At 40.4% G+C, this 23,815-nt stretch overlaps 1 protein-coding gene and 1 non-coding gene across 2 annotated transcripts in view; one reads left to right on the forward strand and one right to left on the reverse strand.

Moving 5' to 3' along the window:
• Window positions 1-18,304: 18,304 nt before the first annotated feature.
• CCDC18 (coiled-coil domain containing 18) overlaps window positions 18,305-23,815 on the reverse strand; it is a 149,211-nt gene continuing 143,700 nt past the window's right edge. Inside the window, exon 30 of the mRNA XM_023509876.1 lies at window positions 18,305-18,353. Coding sequence (XP_023365644.1) covers window positions 18,312-18,353 — 42 coding nt within the window. The 3' untranslated portion in view covers window positions 18,305-18,311. The remainder of the gene's footprint in view (window positions 18,354-23,815) is intronic.
• LOC111723308 lies at window positions 20,673-20,736 on the forward strand. Its single transcript, XR_002771880.1, has one exon. It is a non-coding gene; the product is annotated as a U7 small nuclear RNA (small nuclear RNA).

The raw sequence follows: 23,815 nt of genomic DNA on the forward strand, positions 1-23,815 counted from the left end.
CTGTGGCTCAAGTGGCTAAGGCGCCAGCCACGTACACCTAAGGTGGCGGGTTCGAATCCAGCCTGGGCCTGCCAAACAACAATGATGGCTGCAACTGGAAAAAAAAAATATAAAGCACTTTCAAGTGTATTTGTCTTTATAACTAGTTATTAACCTCATTTTATACATGAGAAAATCAAAATTCAGATTATTCAAGATGGCAGAGTATGTGGAAAATTCGCTTTCTAACTACAAAGTTTTAAATCTTTCCAGCATCTGTTTAAGAAGTCTAGAGTTTCATTTGCAGATAGTGGAAAGAGCCAGTGAATATTTTTGAGAAGGGGGATGACATAAGAAACAATGTTTGAAAGTATTAGTCTAGGATAGCATGGGGGATGGTCTAGAATGGAGACAAGAACAGTAGTTATTAGGCAATTATAAAAATGAATTAATAATGATGTAACCTGAAGAAAGTTCAGTGATAAGATAGAAGGAACAAATCAGAGGTATTTGGAAAAATAATTTAGAGGATTTAGCTCTTGATTGCATTTGGTGGGATAGGAAGGACTGTACCTAAATAATCATGAGGGGAAATGATAGCTAATACAGGGGTCCTCAAACTTTATAAACAGAGGGCCAGTTCACTGTCCCTCAGACCGTTGGAGGGCCGGACTGTGGGCCCCGGGACAAGTCGGCTGCTAAGCAGGATAGGCAGTGGTGGCAAAAACACCCGGCAGGCCGGATAAATGTCCTAGGTGGGCCAGGTGTGGCCTGCGGGCGGTAGTTTGAGGACACCTGGCTAAGGAGGTAGATTTAGATGGAGAAAAAGAAATAGCCATCCTAGCTCAGCGCCAGTAGCTCAAACAGCTAAGGCACCAGCCACATACACCAGAGCTAGTGGGTTCAAATCCAGCCTGGGCCTGCCAAACAACAATGACGACTACAACCAAAAATGGCCAGGCCTTGTGGTGCCTGTAGTCCCAGCTACTTGGGAGGCTGAGGCAAGAGAATAGCTTAAGCCCAGGAGTTGGACGTTGCTGTGAGCTGTCATTTTACAGGACTCTACCCAGAGTGACAGCTTGAGGCTCTGTCTCAAAAAAAAAGGAAAGGAAGAAAGAAACTAAAGAAAGAAAAAAAGAAAAGAAAGAAAGAAAAGAGCCATCCACATGGATATATCTCATGCAAGCTGAAGAGTGGAGATGTAGGAGTCATCTGAAAAACAGGGCTTGTTGTAGCTTGACTATAAGTACCCGCAAACTAGCCAGCAAGTATCTGGTTTGTTTATCCCTGCATCTCCAGGGCCAACACAGTAACTGGCACATGGTAGGCACTCAATAAATATTTGTTAACTTTGAAAGTGGATGAAGACCTTTAAGGATGGTAGAGTTAAAAAAGAAAAAAGTCCAAAGATGGAAAGCAAAAAGAAGAAAATATATCAGGAAACACTTGATAGAAACTTTGATGCCCTTCCAACAATTCCTCTCTGTTGCGTCTCACACTCAGAACTCTCTCACCACGACTTCCTTTATGTTTTCCTTCTTGGTTTCTATCAAGTGTTTCCTGATACATTTTCTTTTTGCTTTCCATCTTTAGACTTTTTTTTTTTTCCCAACTCTACCATCCTTAAAGGTCTTCATCCACTTTCAAAGTTAACAAATATTTATTGAGTGCCTACCATGTGCCAGATACTGTGTTGGCCCTGGAGATTCAAGGAAACAAATCCCTTTATCTATAGGTTATAAATTTAAAATGTGATGCGAATAAATTTTTCTTTCAAATGGTGTGAATTTTAAAGTTAATTCAGTCCTGCTAATTCTGCTTAAAAAGCATTTGAAGTAGATAGAACTAGAAAGCATACTTGTGTAAATATTACTTACTTATTTATGCATTGCTTTTATTCAACAAATGTTTATTGCATGGCTACCATATACTTTGCTAGGTACTGGAAATGTGGGGGAATACGGCAATAATCAAGAAAGACAATATTGATTGCCTGAAGAAGTCAAATAAAAAAAAGAAAAATATTGGTTTCTTACATTGTTGGTAATAGGAAAATTTTGACTTTTTAAAACAACTGAGAAATGATTATTTATAGTAAGTCTATTTGAATAACTGTTATGTAGCCACTTCTGAAGATTATACGTGAATATGGTATTTTTCCTCTAATAATGAAAGCAAAATACAACATTTTTTGTTATTAAAACCACATGTAAATCAACTCCCCACTGCTAAATTTGACTGGCTTAAAAAAAACCATATGAAAAACTTAAGCACATGGATAAAAGCTCAGTAGAAATGAAAAAATTTAAGGTGGTATCTGTAGCTCAGTGGGTAGGGCGCCAGCCCCATATACCAAGGGTGGTGGGTTTGAACCCAGCCCCCACCAAATTGCAACCAAAAAATAGCCAGGTGTTGTGGTGGGCGTCTGTAGTCGCAGCTACTTGGGAGGTTGAGGTAAGACAATCACCTAAGCCCAAGAGCTGGAGATTGCTGTGAGCTGTGATGCCACAGCACTCTACCAAGGACAACTAAATGAGACTCTGTCTGTAAGAAAAAATAAAGGGCAGTGCTTGTGGCTCAGTGGGTAAGGCACCCATTACCTGAGGATGGTGGGATCAAACCTGGCCCCGGCCAGCTAAAACAGCAGTGGCAACTGCAACAAAAAATAGCCGGGTGTTGTGGCAAGTGCCTGTAGTCCCAGCTTCTCAGGAGCCTGAGGCAAGAGAATCTCGTAAGCCCAAGAGTTGGAGGTTGCTGTGAGCTGTGACGCCACAGCACTCTACCAAGGGTGACAAAATGAGATGCTGTCTCAAAAAAAAAAAACAAAAAAAGAAATGCAAAAATTAATATAGGTGTGCTGGAATAAAGAGGTTATTGGTGATTTTACTTTTGATTTTTTCTTAAATTTTTAAAAATTTTAAATTAACCTAGTTTTTAAAAAGCCTTAATCTTAAAACATTGACAATTAATGAGAAATATTATTTCCACTGATTTATAAATACTGTATATTCATTCTTCACATTTATAAAAAGACTTTTAAAAGCAATCCTTGGGCCAGAAGTGGGGGACACAGGCCTATAATCCTACCACCTTGGGGAGGCTTAGGCAAGAGGATTGTCTGAGGCCAAGAATTCAAGACCAGCCTGAGCAAGAATGAAAGTCTGCTTATACGAGGAATAGAGAAATTAGCCAGGCATAGTGTCACATGCCTATAGTCCCAGCCACTCAGGAGCCTGAGGCAGGAGGATCACTTGAGCCCAGGATTTTGAAGTTGCAGTGAGTTATGATGATTATACTGCACTCTAGCCCAGCTGACAGAGTAAGAACTTGTTTCAAAAAAAAAAAGTAATCCTTGGATTTAAATTCTTTTTTTTTAGACTCTAGCAAAGCTCTCAAATTGGTGATCCTCAGTTAAAAATCTAATCCACACATATTTTACCAGCTATTTATTGTCACAAAAATGCTGCCTAAGAAGACACTCTAAAGGTCAGTGGATTAAAACAGTATTTTTTCTTTGCAGTCTATGCATTCGTTGGGCAGCTCTTCTGCAATTATTTTCTGAGTCAGCTGTGGGTTGGGCAGGTGATTGTGCTGATTTTGGCTGGATTTTCACATGTTTGGAGACCAGCTGGCTGTCATCAAATCTGGAAAGGTGTGGGCTGTTTTCCATTGTCTCTCACCATCCTCCAGCAGGTAAGCTTGAGCTTGTTCTCATGATCAATCAGTAACTACTGACTCATTTATTCATTTACTTAATGGATCTCCCATGTGCTGGGCACTGTAGTAACGGACTGGAGAAACCAAGTCAAATGGGAAGTTGATCTTCTATAGAGCAGTGTTTTTTACCCCTTTTAATTAATCTCTTAGCCCACTTCAACCTATAGTTAAACTTCCAGGGCACATTTAAATTATGTAGATCAAAAAAAGAGTAAAAAAAATGAATATACTTACGGTGCTTTCAATTTCTTTCAAATAAAGATTTGTTTATTTATTTTTGAGACAGTGTCATTTTGTCACCCTTGGTAGAGTACCATGGCATCATAGCTCACAGCAACCTCAAACTCTTGGACTCAAGTGATCCTCTTGCCTCAGCTTCCTGAGTAGCTAGGTCTGTAGGCATGTACCACAATGCCTGGCTAGTTTTTTTAATTTTAGTAAAGACAGGTCTTGCTCTTGCTCAGGCTGGTCTCAGACATCTGAGCTCAAGACAATCTACCTGCCTCAGGCTCTCAGAGTGCTAGGATTACAGGCATGAGCTTCTGCACCCAGCCTCTTTGAAAAATAATTGGTTTTTTTTTTTTTTGGAGACGGAGTCTCACTCAGTCACCCTAGGTAGTGTGGTGGTGTCAAACTTCTGGATTCAAGTGATCCTCCTGCCTTAGCCTCTGCAAGTAGCTGGGACTACCAGCACCCGCCACAAGGCCTGGCTGGTTTTCTTTTTTTAGTACAGATCAGGTCTTGCTCTAGCTCAGGCTGGTCTAGAACTCCTGCGCTCAGGCAATCCAGCTGCCCCAGCCTCCCAGAGTGTTAGGATAACAGACACCATGCCTGGCCTCAAAGATAATTTAATTAATGATCTTTAAAAATTTTCATGGCACACCCAAGATTCTCTCACGGCACACTGTGAGACCTTCACCGTGAGTTGAAGATCCCTGCTATAGGAGAGCTTGCCATTTGATGAGACGGGCAAGTAATCAAGGATTATACAAGGTGCCATGACTGGGGAGTGACAGGCTTTATGGGCATAGTAGGAAACCTTCCAAATTAAAGCAAGTAAGTATAGGGTGACAATGGAAAGTATTTTAGAAGACCTATCCTATGCAGAGGGAACAGCAAAAGCTCACTGAGTCAAGACATCATGATATTCTTCGTAAGCCGCCCAATTTTTAGGTATTTTTAGTGGAGGATATAGGGAAAGGAACATATGAAGGTGGCGTATAGGAGAAAGCTATTCAGGAAAGTGTAGTTCAGGTTCTTCTGTTTGCAAATAGCAACTCCCACTAGTTAAGGTGAATTTAGTGAAAGGATACTGGGGTGTCTCCTGAAATCTTGGAAATTGCTGAATAACCAGGGAAACTCTGTGGAGCTCAGTAGTAAGAATCCATAAACCATTCTCCTGGTGGACTGTAAACAACTCCCCGTTTCTAGGTATCTCATTTCAAAATTCCAGTTTCCCAGAAAAGTAAGTCTGTTTGGCCAGTCTGGGTCATATTTCTACCTGGATGTCACTCAGTCATGACTAGACTGCAAGTGATGCTTGCAGATATTTGCTACTCTTCCCCCCTTACGCTAGGGAGGGAAGTGTCACCGTGAGCTCTGTGGCTGGCATAAGAGGTATCTGCTGTGTCTTACTCCGTGGTTGCCTTTTCCCATATGTATAATGCCAAAAATGCCTCCAACCTATTTGACCCAGCCATCTAGTACAAGTCCTGCACTTGCCTTCTTTCTAAGCCTGAAAGTACATCCAAGTGGTAGAAGGAACATCTCGAGGTTATTGTTCTTCTAATCCTGATCTCTGGAAATAAAATGCCCATTCTTCCAGTTCTAGTACAGTCTTATCTATCTGTGGCTCCTCATGGTCCTGCAATCCATGGACTAAATAGTCAGTGCACTCTATAAATAATCAATGGGAGCAGGGATGGTAGTAATTGCTATAGTAAAAAAGGAAGGAGAATAAAACAGTGATAGTCTTTATTTTAAAAAGGCAAAAAGAAGCCAGGTCTGGTGGCTCAGGCCTGTAATCCTAGCATTCTGGGAGGATGAGGCAGGTAGATTGCTTGAGCTCAGTAGTTCAAGACCAGCCTGAGCAAGAGCAAGACACTGTCTCTACTCTATAGAAAAACTAGCCAGGCATCATGGTGGGTGCCTGTAGTCCCAGCTACTTGGAAAGCTGAAGCAAGAGGATGGCTTGAGCCCAAGAGTTTGAGGCTGCTGTGAGTTAGGATGCTACGGCACTCAATCCAGGGCAACAGAATGAGAATCTATCTCAAAAATAAAATAAAATGACAAAAAAGAGGATAAATTTTCAGTCTTCAGACATTCCAATAATATGTGCAGAGCACCCATTCTCACCACTGTTAATGAGGCCATAACTGGTTATCTATGACTAGCCATTCCAAACTGCCCTGCTTGCAGCTAATATCTCATTTGATTGGGACCTTTGCCTACTAGAGTAATTTAAGCCTGTCATTTTTAGAAGTCTAAATCCTTGGTGATAATCAGTATCAAATGTGTCAAATTATACAAAGGCAATACAGCAGATTGGAGATAAACTTTGAGGTAAAATGACTAGGAACCAATGAATATTTGCCCAATAAATGATCTCTTAATTTGCAGATCATGAAACTGAAGCACAGAGAGCTTAGATTAACTGCTGTGTAACAAAGCCAAGATTTAAATCCAGGGCAACACTTCTTCATGGTTAGCTTATGCTGCCTTCTACACTGTTAGGATGGAGACTGAACATAAGCCCTGAGTCTTCCATACCTGGGATTCAGTCATGTCTTGGCTCTTCAGTTTTTACTAGTCTTGTGACCAAGAACAAGTTACTTAATTTTTCCAAATTCAGTCTTAGAAAAACACAATCACTATCATTTAATAAGTAGATTTATAGAAATGGTGGCAGGTATTATTACTTCAATACACATTTATTGAGAATACTGTGGTAGGCACTGCAAGTAGCGTAGACATAATTCCTGTGCTCACGGATCTTCTGATAAAAAGGATCTGAACTTGGCTGTAGAATGAAGATATCAGTGTGTGTAGGCCACACATCTGCCTCCTTTGCCGTGGGTTATGAATCCCAAGACTGACACGTGGGAACATAATGATTGTGAACTGTGAGGACAGACCAGGAAAGAAAACAAGCCTGGAAAAATCAAAAGAAATAAAAGTGAAATCAGGAAAACTCCCAAGAGAAAAAGTATCACCTTGTTTTCTTAAGGCTAGCACATTATACTTGGATTATACAAGAAAAGTGGAGGGAATTAAAGGCTGGGTGCAGTGGCTCACACCTGTAATCCTAGCACTCTGGGAGGCTAAGGTGGGTACATTGCCTCACCTCACAAGTTTGACACCAGCATGCACAGTGAGACCCCATCTCTAAAACAAAATAGCCAGGCTTTGTGGCAGGCAACTGTAGTTCCAGCTACTGGGGAGGCTGAGACAAGAGAATTGCTTAAGCCCGAGAGTTTAAGGTTGCTGTGATCTGTGATGCCACAGCATCTACCAAGGGCAACAAAGTAAGACTGTCTCAAAAAAAAAAAAAGGAAAAAAGAAAGGTGGAGGGATTGATCAAGAGATTCTTGTTGAAGATTAGGAAGTTAGTGGGTAAAATGAGAAATGATCTGTGAGAGACCAGCGGAGACATTCTCTCTCAATGCACTATAGACAGCATGATTAAGGGGAAAGCAATGAGAAAGTTTTTAAAAATTATCTTCAAATGCTAACTTGGAGAACAGCCACATTTTGTAATATGAGCCAAGAGGAAAAATCAAATTTGTCTCTCAGGAGGGAAATAAGAAGCCTCTTTTCAGGCTAAATCCCCCTGCTGCCTGGCTTGTTTTCTTCACTTTAAATGAGCACTGGGAAAAGAACAGGCTTTAGAGATTCTGCCCAAATAGTTTAGAGACTATTTTCTTGGTAATCACACTGCAGCTCTTTTTTCAGTCAAGCTTACACATAGAATTTAATCCTGATATTTGAGAGTATTATCTTTAATATCTATCAAATATACCTGAAAGTGTCTTAATAGAATGTATGTAGGGGAAGCAAAGTGGGTTACATATATTAATATCAATCCTTGGAATGACCTAATATAAAATTCTGCCGATTTACCCTTATATAAGCTTGGATATGTAATTTGACCTAAGTCATTGTCCTAATAAGGCCATTATTTATCACAGTGAGATAGTATATTGATTAACTGACCTACTGTAGTATTTTCAGGAGCACATAAAGGAAGTGGTTTAATTGTGGCTAAATTATGAGCAAAGTGGTTTGAGAAAGTTATTGTTCCCAAATAAACCTAAGCTGACAGCATTCACCATTAAACCTACATTCTTTACTAAAACTAAAAGTAAGGCTATTATTTAGATTTAGATCCAAAATATTATCTTTATAATTTTTATTTGTTTGTTTGGGAGAAAGGGACAACTTAAGCACAAAGTTAAATCTATCTTTTATACAGAACTTTTTTCTTTGTGTTCGCAGTTTTAATTTAAAGCAGTGGTTCTCAACCTTCCTAATGCCACGACCCTTTAATACAGTTCATGTTGTGGTGACTCCCAACCTTAAAATTATTTTTGTTGCTACTTCAAAGTATTATGAATTGTAATGTAAATATCTGATATGCAGGAGACCCCCAAAGGAGTTGTGACCCACAGGTTGAGAACCACTAATAAAGGATAAGAAAATCAATTTCAGGATGGGCAGGTAGCTCACACCTGTAATCTTAGCACTCTGGGAGGCTAAGGCAGGTGAACTGCTTGAGCTCAGGGGTTCAAGACCAGCCTGAGCAAGAGCAAGACCCCGTCTCTATTAAAAATAGAAAAAACAAGCCGGGTGTTGTGGCAGGCATGTGTAGTCCCATCTACTTGGGAGGCTGAGGCAAGAGGACCACTTGAGCCCAAGAATTTGAGGTTTCTGTGAGCTATGATGATTCCATAGCACTCTACCCAGGGCAACAGAGTGAGACTATGTTTCAAAGGAAAAAAGAAAAGAAAAGAAAAGAAAATCAATTTCACTTTCTTAGGTATAAGTATGTTGATTATATCAGAAAAACATGAACCAATACATTCAGCTCTATCAACTGGTCACACAGAGTTGCCCATGTATATAAAATTTGTTGAAAATTTTAAATTCATAAATAATATTTAGCTTCTGAATAATGATGATAAATACATACATACATGTATGCATACATCATCCAGACTAATTCAGAATATTTTATTAATTCAATAAGTAAAATATGATCATAAAATATATACCATTATAGCCCAGATGTATAGCAATAAAAGACTTAGATTAGACTATCTCTCACAAGTCTATATGAGCAATAATACTGTTGTAAAATATTTATAACATTTTCTGACTTAATAAAAAGGCAGAGATTCATTCAATATCTTTCTGGAATTTGAAATGAGACCTCTTCACCCTCCACACAATTACTTTCTATCTTAAGATAGAAAATATCTCTAGACAGTGTCCCAGGCAACTAGTATAGAGGGGAAATGGTTAGATCTATGGTGCATCTTTATATTTTCACGTTAAAATTTAATGTTATTAAGGCCTAAGTAGATAGATAATAAAAGTGGTATTCAAATTGGGTGTGACAGCATGTACCTGCAATCCTAGCTACTCAGGAGGGAAAATCACTGAGACCTGGAGTTCAAGGTCAGCCTGGGCAACCTAGCAAGACCTCTTCTCAGAAAAACAAAACAGGATTCATAATTAGTGAGGAAAGCATAAAATATACAGGCAATGAAGGGGCAATTGGCCAATTGTTTGGAGAAAAAAAATATACCACGTGCCAAAATAAGTTTCTGGTGGAATAAAGATTTTAATATAAAATTAAACAAATTAAACCATAGACTTACTAGAAGAAAACATACAAAAAACCCCATAATCTTGAGAATGGGGATTATATGACATGAAACATAAAGCAAAAGATTGATTTTCAAATGCATACACTAAAAACTGCTTCAGAGAGTGGTGCCTGTGGCTCAGTGATTAGGGCGCCGGCATATACTGAGGGTGGTGGGTTCAAAGCCGGCCCCGGTTAAACTGAAAAGAAAAACAAGCAAAAAAAGTAATAAAAAACTGCTTCAGAAATCACTAAAAAATGGCTAGTGTTAAATGGAAAATTTAATGGAAGTTCCTACAAATCAATAAGGAAAAGAGAGATAGCCAGTAGAAAAATGGGCAAATGACTTCTAGTGGTAAGTCAGAAAAGAATAAAAAGGATCAGTAAGATAATTTTTCTTCACTTTCATCAATAATCAAAAATACAAATCAAAGCAGTATTAAAACACCATTTTAACCTATCCAACTGGTAAGGATTATTTTTAAAGATAATATCCAGGATTAGAGAAGGTACTACATCTGTTCTGGAGAGCTCTTTGATAAAAATGTCTGAAAAGTCCATGCCTTTTAATAGCAGTTCCGCTTCCCAATAATGCTAAGGAAATAATTCCACACGATGTTCATTGCAGTGTCCTTCCTCCCTCCCCTCTTTCTCTCTCCCTCTTTAGCTTTTTTGGTATATGTTTGATATTGGTGAAAAGTGGAAAAGATTAACATGTCCAACAAAAGAAGACTTGTTAACTAAAGTGTTATAAATTCACTCAAATAGAACATTCATGCTATTCAACCAATAAAAATGACACCACAGTGGATATATGTGAAAATATGTTCACAAAATATTAAGTAAAAAAATCAGGACACAGAGCAAATATATTGGGGGAGGGGACCCTCTCTATCTCCTTCTACCACCCCACCCCACCCCTACATATACACATCCTCAAAAGTTACTAGAACCCCACCCCACCCCAACATATACACATCCTGAAAAGTTACTAGAAAGACATAGTAAACCCCAGGGAAGGGAGATTGCTGGATTGTTAAATTGTTCTTTTTGCCTTTCTTTCTTTCTCTTTCTTTCTTTTTTTTTTTTTTTTTTTTTACAAACTCTCACAGTACTGTTATAGCTCACTGTGACCTAAACTCCTGGGCTTAAGGAGTTCTCCTGTCTCAGCCTCCTCAGTTGCTGGGACTACAAGCATGCATCACTATGCCTGGTAAATTTTTCTATTTTTTGTAAAGACAGGGTCTCATGCTTGCTTAGGCTGGTCTCAACCTCCTGGCTTCAAGCGATCCTTTTGCCTTGGCCTTCCAAAGTGCTACGATCACGGGTGTGAGCTACCAGTGCCTGGCCTATTTTCCAACTTTACTACAATGAACAGGAATTGGTTTTGTTGATAAGCAAAAAATTTCAAATTTAAATATATGCATGTTATTTAGTAGTTACTGTTTCAAACTATACAGGAATCATCAGTTAGCCAGGTGGTTAGGAATGTTTTAATTTCATTCAACATCTTGATAATTGTGATGTAAAATTCCAGGGGAAGAGTTTGAATCCTAAAATGCTGTAGAATTGGTAGATCATTTTTCATTTCCTAAGGTATTATTTTTGATCACTATTATTGTTGCTATGGTAATGTTTTATGCACAGGAATGGCTAAGGTTAGAAATTGTGCCCTAAAAAAAAATCAGGATATCAAATAAGAAGTAAATAATGTTTTCCTGCTTTAAATATAACAAAGATGTGGGAAGAAGTGGTAGGCAAGAGGCTCTGTGTTACCATGGTGACGATTGAGTTCTCCATGGTGCAGTACAAACCACCCTCACTCCAGCTTCAGGGTCAATGACTCACTAGCTGAGAGGGAAAGCAATAAATGTTTAAGCACATCCTTACTGTCTATACAAAGTGATTCTCATTACCCAGAGAGCTGCTGCAAAATATTATTTGTTCAGACAAATTAAGTAAAACCAATCTAAATTAGAATTTTTAAACAGTCTATCTGGGGAGTATGTAAAGTACTTTAGGAAAAAAATTCACTCCAGAACTATTATGTACAGATTAAGAATTGATATGATACTAATTAAATAATTAAGCCAAAATTTAAAAAGAAATTCTAGTACTTCAATCATTTTTTAGAACAGCATTTCTTTTCTTTTCTTTTTTTCTTGATATAAGAGTCTCTTTCTATCACCCTATTGTAGACTTCAGCAGTGTCATCATAGGTCATAGCAACCTCAAACTCCAGGCTAAAGTAATCCTCTTGCCTCAGCCTCCTGAATAGCTGGGACTATAGGTACCCACCATCATACCTGGCTAATTTTTCTATTTTTTGGTAGAGATGAGGTCTTGCTTTTGCTCAGGCTGGTCTTAAACTCCTGAACTGAAATAATTCACCTGCCTTGGCCTCCCAGAGTGCTAGGATTACAGGTGTGACCCCCTGCACTCTGCCAAAACCAGCATTTCTTAAAACAGTCCCCAAGACAGTCTTGTAATGTGTTAATTGTAAGTATCTGTGTTATTCTGGGGCCAATCAAGGGAGCTAACAATATGGGGTGGGGAGCCAAGACAGCCATTCATCAATTCATTCATTCATTCAGTAAAATTTATTGAGAACATACAATGTGCCAAAGAATGTGCTGTGGATTAAGCATTAAAGGGATATCTAAAATACGGATCCTGCTCTCAAAAGGCTCACATTTAGAAGAAGAAATAGATGTGTAAATAAATCGCTGCTATAGATGGATCTCAGCGACTGCCACACCCACTGCTCCTTCTCGAAGAATTTCTCTGGCCAAGGCCCCTGATGACTAAAGCAACTGAGAGGCCATGTTCTGCACAGAGTGACCAACCTACCTGTCTTCCCTACCTGCTTTCCCTGCCATAGCTGATAAAAAAGTCTGGGCTCAAAAGTTCCTCCCAAGAGAGGGACAGAGGTAACTGACAGATTGTCCCCTTAAAAAGAGTTCCCTTGTGGAATATGGAGGGTGAGTTACTAAGTGGCTGGTAGGAGCTAAAGTTGAAGCTGGAAGGATTCATAGAGAGACTATTGAAAGTCTTTAGTAGACCAGAGCTGTGAGAAAGCAGAAGCCCTGTAATATTAAATACACAGGGGAGGTGCTGAGGAGTTGGTGTTAGCGGCAGAGAGGGAGAAGAATTGAAGAGAATTATGATTACTGTTATGGTGGTAGATTAATAAACTGCAAGGACGGTAGGAATACATAAATAAATGGAGGCTCAGAGAGCTTAAGGAACTAGTTTAAGGTCAAACAGTGAATAAGTGATGTGGTTAGATTTGAATTAAGTTCTGTCCAGTTCTTCCCACTGGGCTTCATGTACCTTTTCTCATTTGTCTTGCCTTGCAGTATTGATGAGTAGAGCACATTGCTAAAGAAAGAGCAATGTGTAATCCCAGGGGGACTCTGTAGGAACAACTGCCTCATGAGAGGGATCTGAGGGGACAATACCCAGCCCTCAGGACTCATCAGGGTGTTTATGTTTACACATAGTAGAAACCAACTTGAACAATGTCAGGTAGAAAAGGACAAATGAGAGTGGGGCAGAGTGGCTCATGCCTACAAACCTAGTACTTTGGAAGGCCAAGGTAGGAAGGTCAATTAAGACCAGCCTGAGTAACATAGCAAGACTTCATCTCTGCAAAAAAAGAAAAGGAGACATTTAAAGAAGTAGGCTGCAGTGGCTCACACCTGTAATCCTACACTCTGGGAGCTCAAGACAGGTGGAGTTCTTGGGCTCATGAGTTCAAGACCAGCCTGAGCAAGAATGAGACCTCCTATCTCTAAAAAACTAGCCAGGCATGTAGCAGGGGCCTGTAGCCCCAGCTATTTGGGAGGCTGAGGCAAGAGAATCACTTGCCTATAAACCTAGCACTTTGGAAGGCCAACAAAGGAGGCCAAGGAAGGAACTAGGACAAAAAAAAAGTAGGACCAAGTGTGGTGGCTCAGGACTGTATTCCTAGCACCCTGGGAAGCTGAGGTGGGAAGACTGCTTTGAGGCTAGGAGTTTGAGATCATCCCGAGCAAGATCAAGACCTGGTCTCTACTAAAAATAGAAAAATTAGCTGGGTGTGGTGGTGTGTGCTTATGGTCCCAGCTACTTGGGAAGCTGAGGCAAAAGGATCACTTGAGCCCAGGAATTTGAGGTTGGTGTGATCTATGATGACACCACTGCACTCTAGCCTGGGTGATAGACAGAGGGTATGTCTGAAAAAAAAAAAAAGAAAGAAAGAAAGATAGAAAAGAAAATAGAAGTGTCTTACTGAGCCAAGGTGGGAAGGTAAACAACCAGGCATCAGAAGGGCTGGCACTGGAAAGGAAAGGTCAGCAGGAACTCAGAGAAAGAGCTTACTTCATTTCACACTTCACTTTTTCCTTCGGCTTTTGTTTTCTCAGTTATTCAGGCCATATGGCAGCTGGCAGATGGCAGCCACAGCTTCCATATTTACTCTTTACAGTTCCAATCACACGGAAAGGCTCATTCTCTGCTCTTGTCCATCCTCATTTCCAAATTCCTTGGAAAGGGACTCTCTGCTCAGCTGGGTCATCAGCCTATCCCCAGTCCAGGCACTGTGGCCAGAGGGGATTGGAGGGTGTTGTATACAATTCTGCCATAAGTGAGGGGACCAGTTAAGGGGTTTATTGTGATCCATCAAGATGTTTCAAAATATGCAGGTGTTGGAGGGACCCAGTGCTCCCCAGTTTCTTGCTGTGGTTCTCAAGAATAACTATAGAATGTTCTGGGAATGCAGTGTCATTAGATATGGAGGAACTGCCCGAAATAGCCCATGGCTGGCTCCTGTCCTTCCTAAGGAATATGACATCTTGAGTCAGGGAAGAACTGCCATGGACAGACTGAGCTTTGTTTCTCTCTCCCATGGAAGGAGGATGTCCTTCAAAGCTTTGCCCAGTGAGTCATGTTGTCCCGGAGGTGTATAACCCTGAGGTATACAAGGCAGGCTGCTGTCGGGATCCGTCAGGTGCAAGTGGGGCATACATAGTTAAGTCCCATCTTCTCTGGGCAGCTTCCTTGAACCTCGGGAACTGGCTCACAATGGATCAGAGGCTTCTTTTGTCCCCTGCTGCCTGTCTGTAAGTAGTAAGTCCACATCATGTAACTTGTGTGGGATGTGTTCTGTCTCACCAGTTGCAGGCAATTGGTAAAACTACAGCCTGGGAGCCTGTGACTGTGGCTCAGTGAGTAGGGTGCCAGCCCCATATACCAAGGGTGGTGGGTTCAAACCCAGCCCTAGCCAAACTGCAACAAAAAATACTACTCGGGAGGCTGAGGCAGGAGAATCGCCTAAGCCCAGGAGTTGGAGGTTGCTGTGAGCTGCGATTCCACAACACTTTACCAAGGGCAATAAAGTGAGACTCTGTCTCTAAAAAAAACAAAAAAACCCCCAAAACCCTCCCCGCCCAAAAAAACCTGCAGCCTGGGGAGGCCAGGCATCGTGGTTCACATCTGTAATACTAGCACTCTGGGAGACCTAAGCAGGTGGATTGCTTGAGCTCACAGGTTCAACACCAGCCTGAGCAAGTGTGAGACCTCATCTCTAAAAAAAAAAAAAATAGCTGGGCATTGTAGCAGGGACCTGAAGTCCCAGCCACTCAGTAGCTGAGGCAAAAGAATTGCTTGAGTCCAAGAGTTTGAGATTGCTGTGAGCTGTGACACCACAGCACTCTACCAAGGGTGACAAAGTGAGACTCTGTCTCAAAACAAAACAAAAAACCCCACACCTGCAGCCTGGGATGCAGTGGGTGAAGGCGTTGGGCCTGGTGGTTGGCCTACTGATGATTTTGCTGACTTCTATGCGCTATGAACCTGCTTCACAGTGTCCCCTACATGAGGGCCGTGCTGCAGATCTTGTGGATCCTGGCAGGAATGATACTCTTCCCTTGAGGAGAGTCAGTTAGGCAGTTATACAGATACAATCTCTTTTCTTTGTTTTTTTTTTTCCTAGCGACAGAGTCTCACTTTGTTACTCTCGGTAGAGTGCTGTGGTGTCACAGCTTACAGCAATCTCCAGCTCTTGGGCTTAGGCGATTCTCTTGCCTCTCCCAAGTAGCTGGGACCACAGGTGCCCACCACAATGCAGGGCTATTTTGTTGTTGTTGCAGTTTGGCCAGAGCTGGTTTTGAACCCTCTACCTTGGGTATATGGGGCTGGCACCCTATTCACTGAGCCACAGGCGCCACCCCAGACACAATTTCTTAATACATCTCTTGACCTTGAAGGTCAGACTAAAAAGGAATTAAGAGAATTATTGATATTTGTCTGTGACAACATTCCCTATACAAATAAGCAGTTATCTGTCTTTATAAGTGACAATGATCAAGTTTGTTCAAAATAATTGATTATACCCCCTTAAAATCTTGCTCCATTGTTTTGGTGGTAATTAGTTTAAATGCTTATAAGTGGGCTGATTCAAATAATTTATTCACTAAAAATTTAGGAGTATATTCTGATATTTGTAATACCACTTATTGAGAAATAGTAAGGGTTAGTTTGTTGTTTACCCCAGAAACATCTGCATATTGGTCAGAGATTACACCAGAAGAAAGAGAGAGAAAGAAAAGAATCAGCTGGGGACAAAGCCGGAAAAGCATTTCTGGCATTTTAAAATAAAACCAGTCCTTTTTTTGTAAATCCTAAAGTAGCCTATTTGGAAAATATATATAAATAATTCATTTTGAAAATTATAAAACTAGTTTAATAGCTTGTGTGGCCTAAATGGGTATAGGCATAACGTAGAAAAATCTTAAAACCATGAGCTGCTGTAACAGGGAAGGTTACTTAATAGTGTTACAGAACATGGCAGCCATTTTCTATCTGGTGGGAAGAAGAGTTTACAGCTTAGATTCTACAGATTGTCCCCAATTTAGGATTTTTTGACTTTACAATGGTACAAAAGCAAAACACATTTAGTAGAAATTATACTTTGAGTATCCATCCAACCATTTTGCTTTTCACTTTCAGTATAGTATTAAATAAAGTACATGAAATATTCAAAACTTTATTATAAAATATGCCTTGTGTTAGACAATTTTGCCCAGGTTTAGGCTAACCTAAGTGTTCTTTTTTTATGATTTTGTTTTTTGAGACAGAATCTCACTCTGTCGCCTTAGGTAGCATGCCAAGGGTGCCATGGCATCATCATAGCTCACAGCAACCTTAAACTCTTGGGCTCAAGAGATCTTCTTGCCTCCACTTTCTGGGTAGCTGTGACTATAAGCACCCCCCATGACGCCTGGCTATTTTTCTTTAATTGTTCCAGGTTAATTGAGGGTACAACGAGTTAGGTTACATTGTTTGCATTTGTTAATGCCCCTCTTATAATTGTGTCCCACCCCTAAGAGGTATGCTATATACCCTAACATTGTACCCATTAAATTGGAGCATAGTCAATCCCCCTCCCTTATTCCCTCTCCCTGCTCTCTGTCCCCCCTACCACCTTGAATTGATTTGAGTTTTCCTCTTATGTGGACGTGTATTAGACCACCTACTGGCTTCATATTAGAATTGAGTACAGTGGATTCTTGCTTCTCCGTTCTTGTGATACTTTACTAAGAAGACTGCATTCCAACTCTATCCAGGTTAATACAAAAGATGTAAACTCTCCATCTTTTTAATGGCTGAATAGCATTCCATGGTATACATATACCACAGCCTATTAATCCATTCCTGGATTAGTGGATATTTAGGTTGTTTCCACATTTTGGTGACTATGAATAGAGCTGCAATAAACAGTCTAGTGCAAATGTCATTATGATAAAATGATTTTTTTTTCTTCTGGGTAGATGCCTAGTAGTGGGATTGAGGGGTCAAATGGAAGAACTAATTTGAGTTCTGTGAGGATTCTTCATAATTCTTTCCAAAGAGGCTGTGTATCACCAACAGTATAAAAGTGTTCCCCTCTCTCCACCCAGCTATTTTTTCTACTGTTAGTAGAGAAAGGTGTCCTGCTCTTGCTCAGACTGATCTCAAACTCCTGAACTCAAGAGATTCACCTGTCTTGGCCTTCCAGAGTGCTAGGATTACAGGCGTGAGCCATCACACACCATACCTGGCTCTAGTGTAAGTGTTCTGATCATGTTTCTGGTAGGTTAGACTAAGCTATGATGTTCCATATATCAGGTGTATTAAATGCATTTTTGATTTACAATATTTTCAACTTGTGATGGGTTTATTGGGACATAGCCTTATTTAAGTTGAGGAGCATCTGTGATTTATAAATCATTCTTTTTAAATAAAGAGAGAAGAGTTTAAAGACATCTTCCCTCTTCACTCTATGGGAAGAACACCTTGAAGAGAGAGACAATGGCCAGACCCCCACAATGGGCAGAAGGCATTTTGCAGAGAGAAGTAAATCCTACTTAGTGATTCTACTGATACTTGGTACATAAGGTAAAATTTCGGTTTCAGTTTAAATGTCCTTTCCTTCCAGAAGCCTTTTTTCATTCCCTTCAACTAAGTTTAAAGCTCCTGCTCTGAACTTCCACAGGGTTGCCAGATTATATGGGAAATACACTAATTAGTGCATTATACTTTATTTCTCTGAAAGTCAAATTTAACTGAGCATCCTTTATTTTATCTGAAAGTCCTACCTATGTTTCATCTTTCATTTTTTAAGCACCTACCACTGGGATTTTAAGCACCTAATCACTGGGATTACTTATAGAAGAGAGTAAGCTTTATAAGGTCAAGGATTATTTCTATCTGGCTTACCTTCGTATCTTTAAGGCTTGGCATGGTACTGGTCATATAATATAATAAAGATCTGTGGAATGAAAGAAAAAATAATTGCAACATTTAAGTAGAGGATAATCATTTTTTTTGTACATGGTTTTAAAGACTCAGATTCAACAAGGCAAACTTTTTCCTTGAACATTTTGAAATAAAAATAGAGAAGATTACATAGAAGAGATTATAGATTTAACTAACGCAAAAAGGAAGACATCATATCAGACTAGATGAGGAGTACGTCTCTAGCTTAACTGGCTTCTCACTGAGGAAAAATATAGAACTCCCACCACTTATTTGTAATTATGGTTTATTGATACCTTCTAGAATTTTGCTGAAATTAACTGTCTAGTCAACTGTTTATAGTTCTTACTCCGTAGTAGGACTCAGACTTTTTAAGCTATTCCAGTCATTGTTGTTAAAAAAAGGCCCTCTTGATATCATAGTATATAAACAGAGGAAGCTGAATCAGACACACCATAATTGACTCTTGTAATTGGGATTCTGCTGTCCAAGAGTCAGAGAATAGGGAAGCAGCCTCCTTTAAGCCACCCTATTTCAGTCTGGTGTGCTACACATTTCACTTCCAAGAGAAGGGTGCCAGGCTATTTCCCAGTTCTCTGGGTAGAAGCTGGAGCCAAATGTTTCTGATTCTTAAGAGAATTTTTAAAGCATATTTACACATCATGCAATTTCAGGCACTCAAACTTTGTTTATGTTATTCCCTCTCCCTAAACGGAATTTCCTGTCATCTTTGGTTAAAGTCAACTCTCTAACTATCACCTGCCCACATTCTCCAGCTGAACATAACCATGCTCTGGACCCACTTTAAGAATACATCACTAGTGCTGCCGACAGCCAGGCTATGTTTCCTTAGTTCATTCACCCTTCCACACTTCATGCATTTTCTTTCCTCAGACCTTTGATATCTCCTCCCAATTCTCATTCTTAGCAGATGATCTTACTTCCTATTTCACTGTAAAAGGAGAAGTCATCAGAAGAAAACTGGCACAAAAAGGAGAACCCACAATGTTCTTTGGGGCTTCCTTATTCATTTCTCTTCCACCCCAACTCTTACTAGACCCTCTGGCCATTTTGGCTCTAATCTGTTAGGCCACCGAAGAAGAGCAATGAAGAACTAATGAAAATAATAATGTGTTTGCTGTATTGGTAGTTTATTTCAAATAGCTGATGTAGTGCCAATGCTTTTAATAGATTTTTCTAACAGTGTTGTAGGCTATAAGGTAGATACTGCTTTCATTAGATATAGGGCAGAATTATCCTTCTTGCTCACATCAATTTGAACATCCTCAAAGCCTTGAGGCCATGGAGGTCAAGCCACATGACATCCTAGAACTATCAGATAGTCTTCTTTCCAATATGAGACATTATATTAATGTTCATTTAGGCAGTGGCTTTCAAAATCTTTATTGTTATGGTTGTTTATTTTTCAGAGTAAGAATTACATGTTTTATGTCAAGACATGGTACACACACACACAGTCGCACATATGAAATGAAGATTTCATTTAAAATAAAGGTTTCGCTAGACCATACTTAGCTTTACAATATCCAACAATAAGTCCAAGTTCACAGTTTGGAAAATCCTACAGTAAAGAATAATTAAAGGTGGCTCAGCGCCTGTGGCTCAAGTGGCTAAGGCGCCAGCTACACACACCTAAGGTGGTGGGTTCAAATCCAGCCCGCCAAACAACAATGATGGCTGCAACCAAAAAATAGCCGGGCATTGTGGTGGGCGCCTCCCAGCTACTTGGGAGGCTGAGGCAGGAGACTCACTTGAGCCCAGGAGTTGAAGGATGCTGTGAGCTGTGATGCCACAGCACTCAGGGGACAGCTTGAGGCTCTGTCTCAAAAAAAAAAAAAAAAAGAATAATTAAAGTTAAAGGGAGCATATATTCAGGGCAATTTCAAACTGGCTTCTGGGTTGAAATTCTCAACCTTAGCCCAAATAAACTCTCTACTTATATTTGCAAAAAGAAAGAATAAAGATGTTAATAGACAAAATCGTTAAGATTCCATGAACAACTAGATGAACATTAATCTGGAACTCACACAACTATGACCCCCCTACACACACACACACACACACACACACACACAAGTGGCCACACGCATGATTAGCTGCTTAGCTAAGAATAAATGAATCATATGTTTATTTGTCCACGTGGTAAAAAGTAAAGCTGATGTCAGAACAAGTAAGGTAAAATCAATTAGGGAAAGGGAAACAGCTCCTCCCTATTGTTCTTCACCAGCGTAAACACTATCCAAATAGTCTCTGTATTACAACAGGCTGAACATTGGGGTAAGAGACTAGATGGGTTGTAAAACTTTATTTCCAGTGTTACAGCTCTTTTAGAATTTGTCTAGCAGGTTTTCTGGTACTCACCAGAAACCTCCCTTCTCCCCCAAATTCCCTTAACTAATATTTACTGATTGCTTAATATGTGCTAGGCACCATGCCAGGAGACCCAACAGTGAAGAAGACAGTGCTGTTGCCTTCAGAAAGCTAACGTTCCAGACAGGGAGACAGACAAACAAGTGCAATGGGAATAATATTATGAAGGAAATAAAATCCAATGATAGAGAATAATGGGGTAATCTATTCTTTTCATCTATATCATTATTAATTACTACTGTTACTATTACAATTATAGGAGGAGTTTGGAATCTTTTCGGTGTCAAATGGGTAGCCATCAAAAAGATTTAAACAGGGAAGTGACCTAATCTGGTTTTAAAAAAACATTGGATATTGCATGGAGAATGTGTTGGCGGTACAGTAGAAGTAGGAGAATTATTTTAGGAGTTCAGGTAAAATGCGATCGGAGCTTGGGTTATGGTGGTGACAAAACTCTAAAGTCTTGTTCTGTTTGCAATTTGTAACAATTAAAAAGTACTTCTGAACATTGACCTGAAAGTCTTACTTATTTTGTCTCCAAAAGCATACTTTCCCACCATCTTTTTTTTTTTTTTTTTCTGAGACAAGAGTCTTACTATGTCATCCTTGGCAGAGTGTCATGGTGTCACAGCTCACAGCAACCTCAAACTCTTGGGCTTAAGGGAGTCTCTTGCCTCAAGTCTCCCAAGTAGCTGGGACTACAGGTCCCCACCACAACACCCTTCTATTCTTTTTTTTTTTTAGAGACCAAGCCTCACTTTATCACCCTCGGTAGAGTGCTGTGGCATCATAGCTCACAGCAACCTCTAACTCCTGGGCTTAGGCAATTCTCTTGCCTCAGCCTCCCGAGTAGTTGGGACCACAGGTGCCTGCCATAACGCCTGGCTATTTTTGTTGTTGTTGTTGCAGTTTGGCTGGGGCCAGGTTTGAAACCACCACCCTCAGTATATGGGGCCAGTGCTCTACTCACTGAGCCATAGGCACCACCCTCTGCTATTTTTTTGTTGTTGTTGTCATTGTTGTTTAGCAGACTTGGGCCAGGTTTTAACTCATCAGCCCTGATGCATCTGGCTAGCACTGTAACCACTGAGTTACGGGTGCCAAGCCCTTTCCCACCATCTTTGCTAAATTATTTATTTATTTTTTTACACAGAGTCTTACTCTGTCACTCTGGGTAGAATGCTATGGCATCAAGCTCATAGCAACTGCAAACTCTTGGGTTTTAGTGATCCTCCTGCCTCAGCCTCCCAAGTACCTGGAACTACAGGCCCAGGCCACCATGCCTGGCTAGTTTATCTATTTTTAGTAGTGACAGGTTCTCCCTTTCTCAGGCTGGTCTTAAACTCCTGAGCTCAAGCAATCTACTCGCTTCTGCCTCCCAGAATGCTAGCATTATAGGCATGAGCCACTGTGCCTGGTTTTTCCTAAATATTTTAAATCCAAGGGTCCCAAACTGTGTGTGTATGTAGGATGGTAGTGGTGGCTGTTTTTAGTATCCTAGGGCTTTCTAATTATGAGGATCTAGGAGGCGGTTGGAAGATAAAATTATTGGAATAAGTTAAGACTAGTGGGAAAAAGAGGCTATGCCAAGTTGCTGTGCAGAATAAGGCAGAAGCACATATTGAAGTTACCTGGGAATTCTAATTGGAAAAGTGTTAGAGATTCTTTTTTGTGTGTGACAGAGTCTATGTCGCCCTTGGTAGAGTGCTGTAGTTGTCACAGCAACCTCAAACTCTTGGGCTTAATTGATTCTCTTGCCTCAGTCTCCCAAGTAGCTGGGACTACAGGCACCCGCCACATTGCCCAGCTATTTTTTGTTGTTGTTGTTGCAGTTGTCATTGTTGTTTAGCTGGCCTGGGCCAGGTTCGAACCCGCCATCCTGGGTGTATGTGGCCAGCGTCCTACCCACTGAGCTACGGGCGCCTCCAAGAGATTCTTCCTGGATAAGGCTCGCTTTAGTTAAGTAGGTGGAAAAAAAGATATGTAATGTATGAATTCACTTTGGGAAGTCTGAGATACCAGAGTGTTATTTGCACGAGACTCTCAAAGCCTCCTAGAGGAAAGATACAAGAATTTGGACCTAACGGTTAATCCCCTAAAACACCATGATCATATTTTCTACACCAAACAAGAAGAGACTTTTTCTAGCCATTTTGGGGGAAAGTGAATGGGGATGGCTGGGAGGGCAGGAAATTCACTTTATTTTAATGTAGCAGAAAACTAAGAGATGTGGCTAGTCTTAGGACACCAGCTCTCTGCATGGGAGAAATTGCTTGTTATGACACAGATTAATGTTTTTCTGGCCTGCTCTCTGAGAAAACTTGTTTTACCTCCTTTCCAAAGGACTGAAGAAAAGCCAAAGGAAAAAGACTGCCTCTTTAAGGCTTGGATTGAGTTAGAAAGGCAGGTAGGAATATCTCTACCCACCCAATCTCTATCAACTTGGCGCAGAGCACCAGCAGGAACAGGGGAAGAACTGGTACAGTCTGGGCTGGCGTCTTGGCAGGAGGCCGATCCTGGAGCAGCAAGAAGGAAGTTCCCATGAAGGGAGGACACTAGAGACCCATAAAAATGAGAGAAACCTCAGAAGTTGGGTGTCCTTAAAAAGAAATGAGGGTGGGAACTTAGAGCTAAACACCACTGATCTTGTCAGCTACATACTCCAGAGCCTCAAGAATACCCTGGGAAAATGAAGGTTACGTTTGGTGGGCTAGGGTAGCAATTGCAGCATCCCAAAGCAAACTGCGGAATCTTTGGAGTTTCACAAGAATTAAGCCAATATTTTGTTTAGAAATAGTTTGCATCCAGCTATATTTGGAAATGAGGAAATTGATCAGGGTAACTTCAGCCCCCAAGCTATTCAACAAGAGAGAACAACTGCATACACACATTCTGAGCAGTATTGTGTCTTTCTTCCCACACATGTGGGTGAACAACTCTAAAAATAAACTTTCTAATCAAGATTTTAGATCAGGAGCAGGCTAAAAGAGGTCTGAGAAATGTCTCATTTCTTAGAGCTCTGGGTGAGTTCTTGGCAAGATGCTTGTTCTTAAAAATCCTATTTTGGGCAAGGTACAAGGACCC

The sequence above is a fragment of the Otolemur garnettii genome, unplaced genomic scaffold, assembly GCF_000181295.1.
Source record: "Otolemur garnettii isolate 467f Iridium unplaced genomic scaffold, OtoGar3 scaffold00010, whole genome shotgun sequence".
Lineage (NCBI taxonomy): Eukaryota > Metazoa > Chordata > Mammalia > Primates > Galagidae > Otolemur > Otolemur garnettii.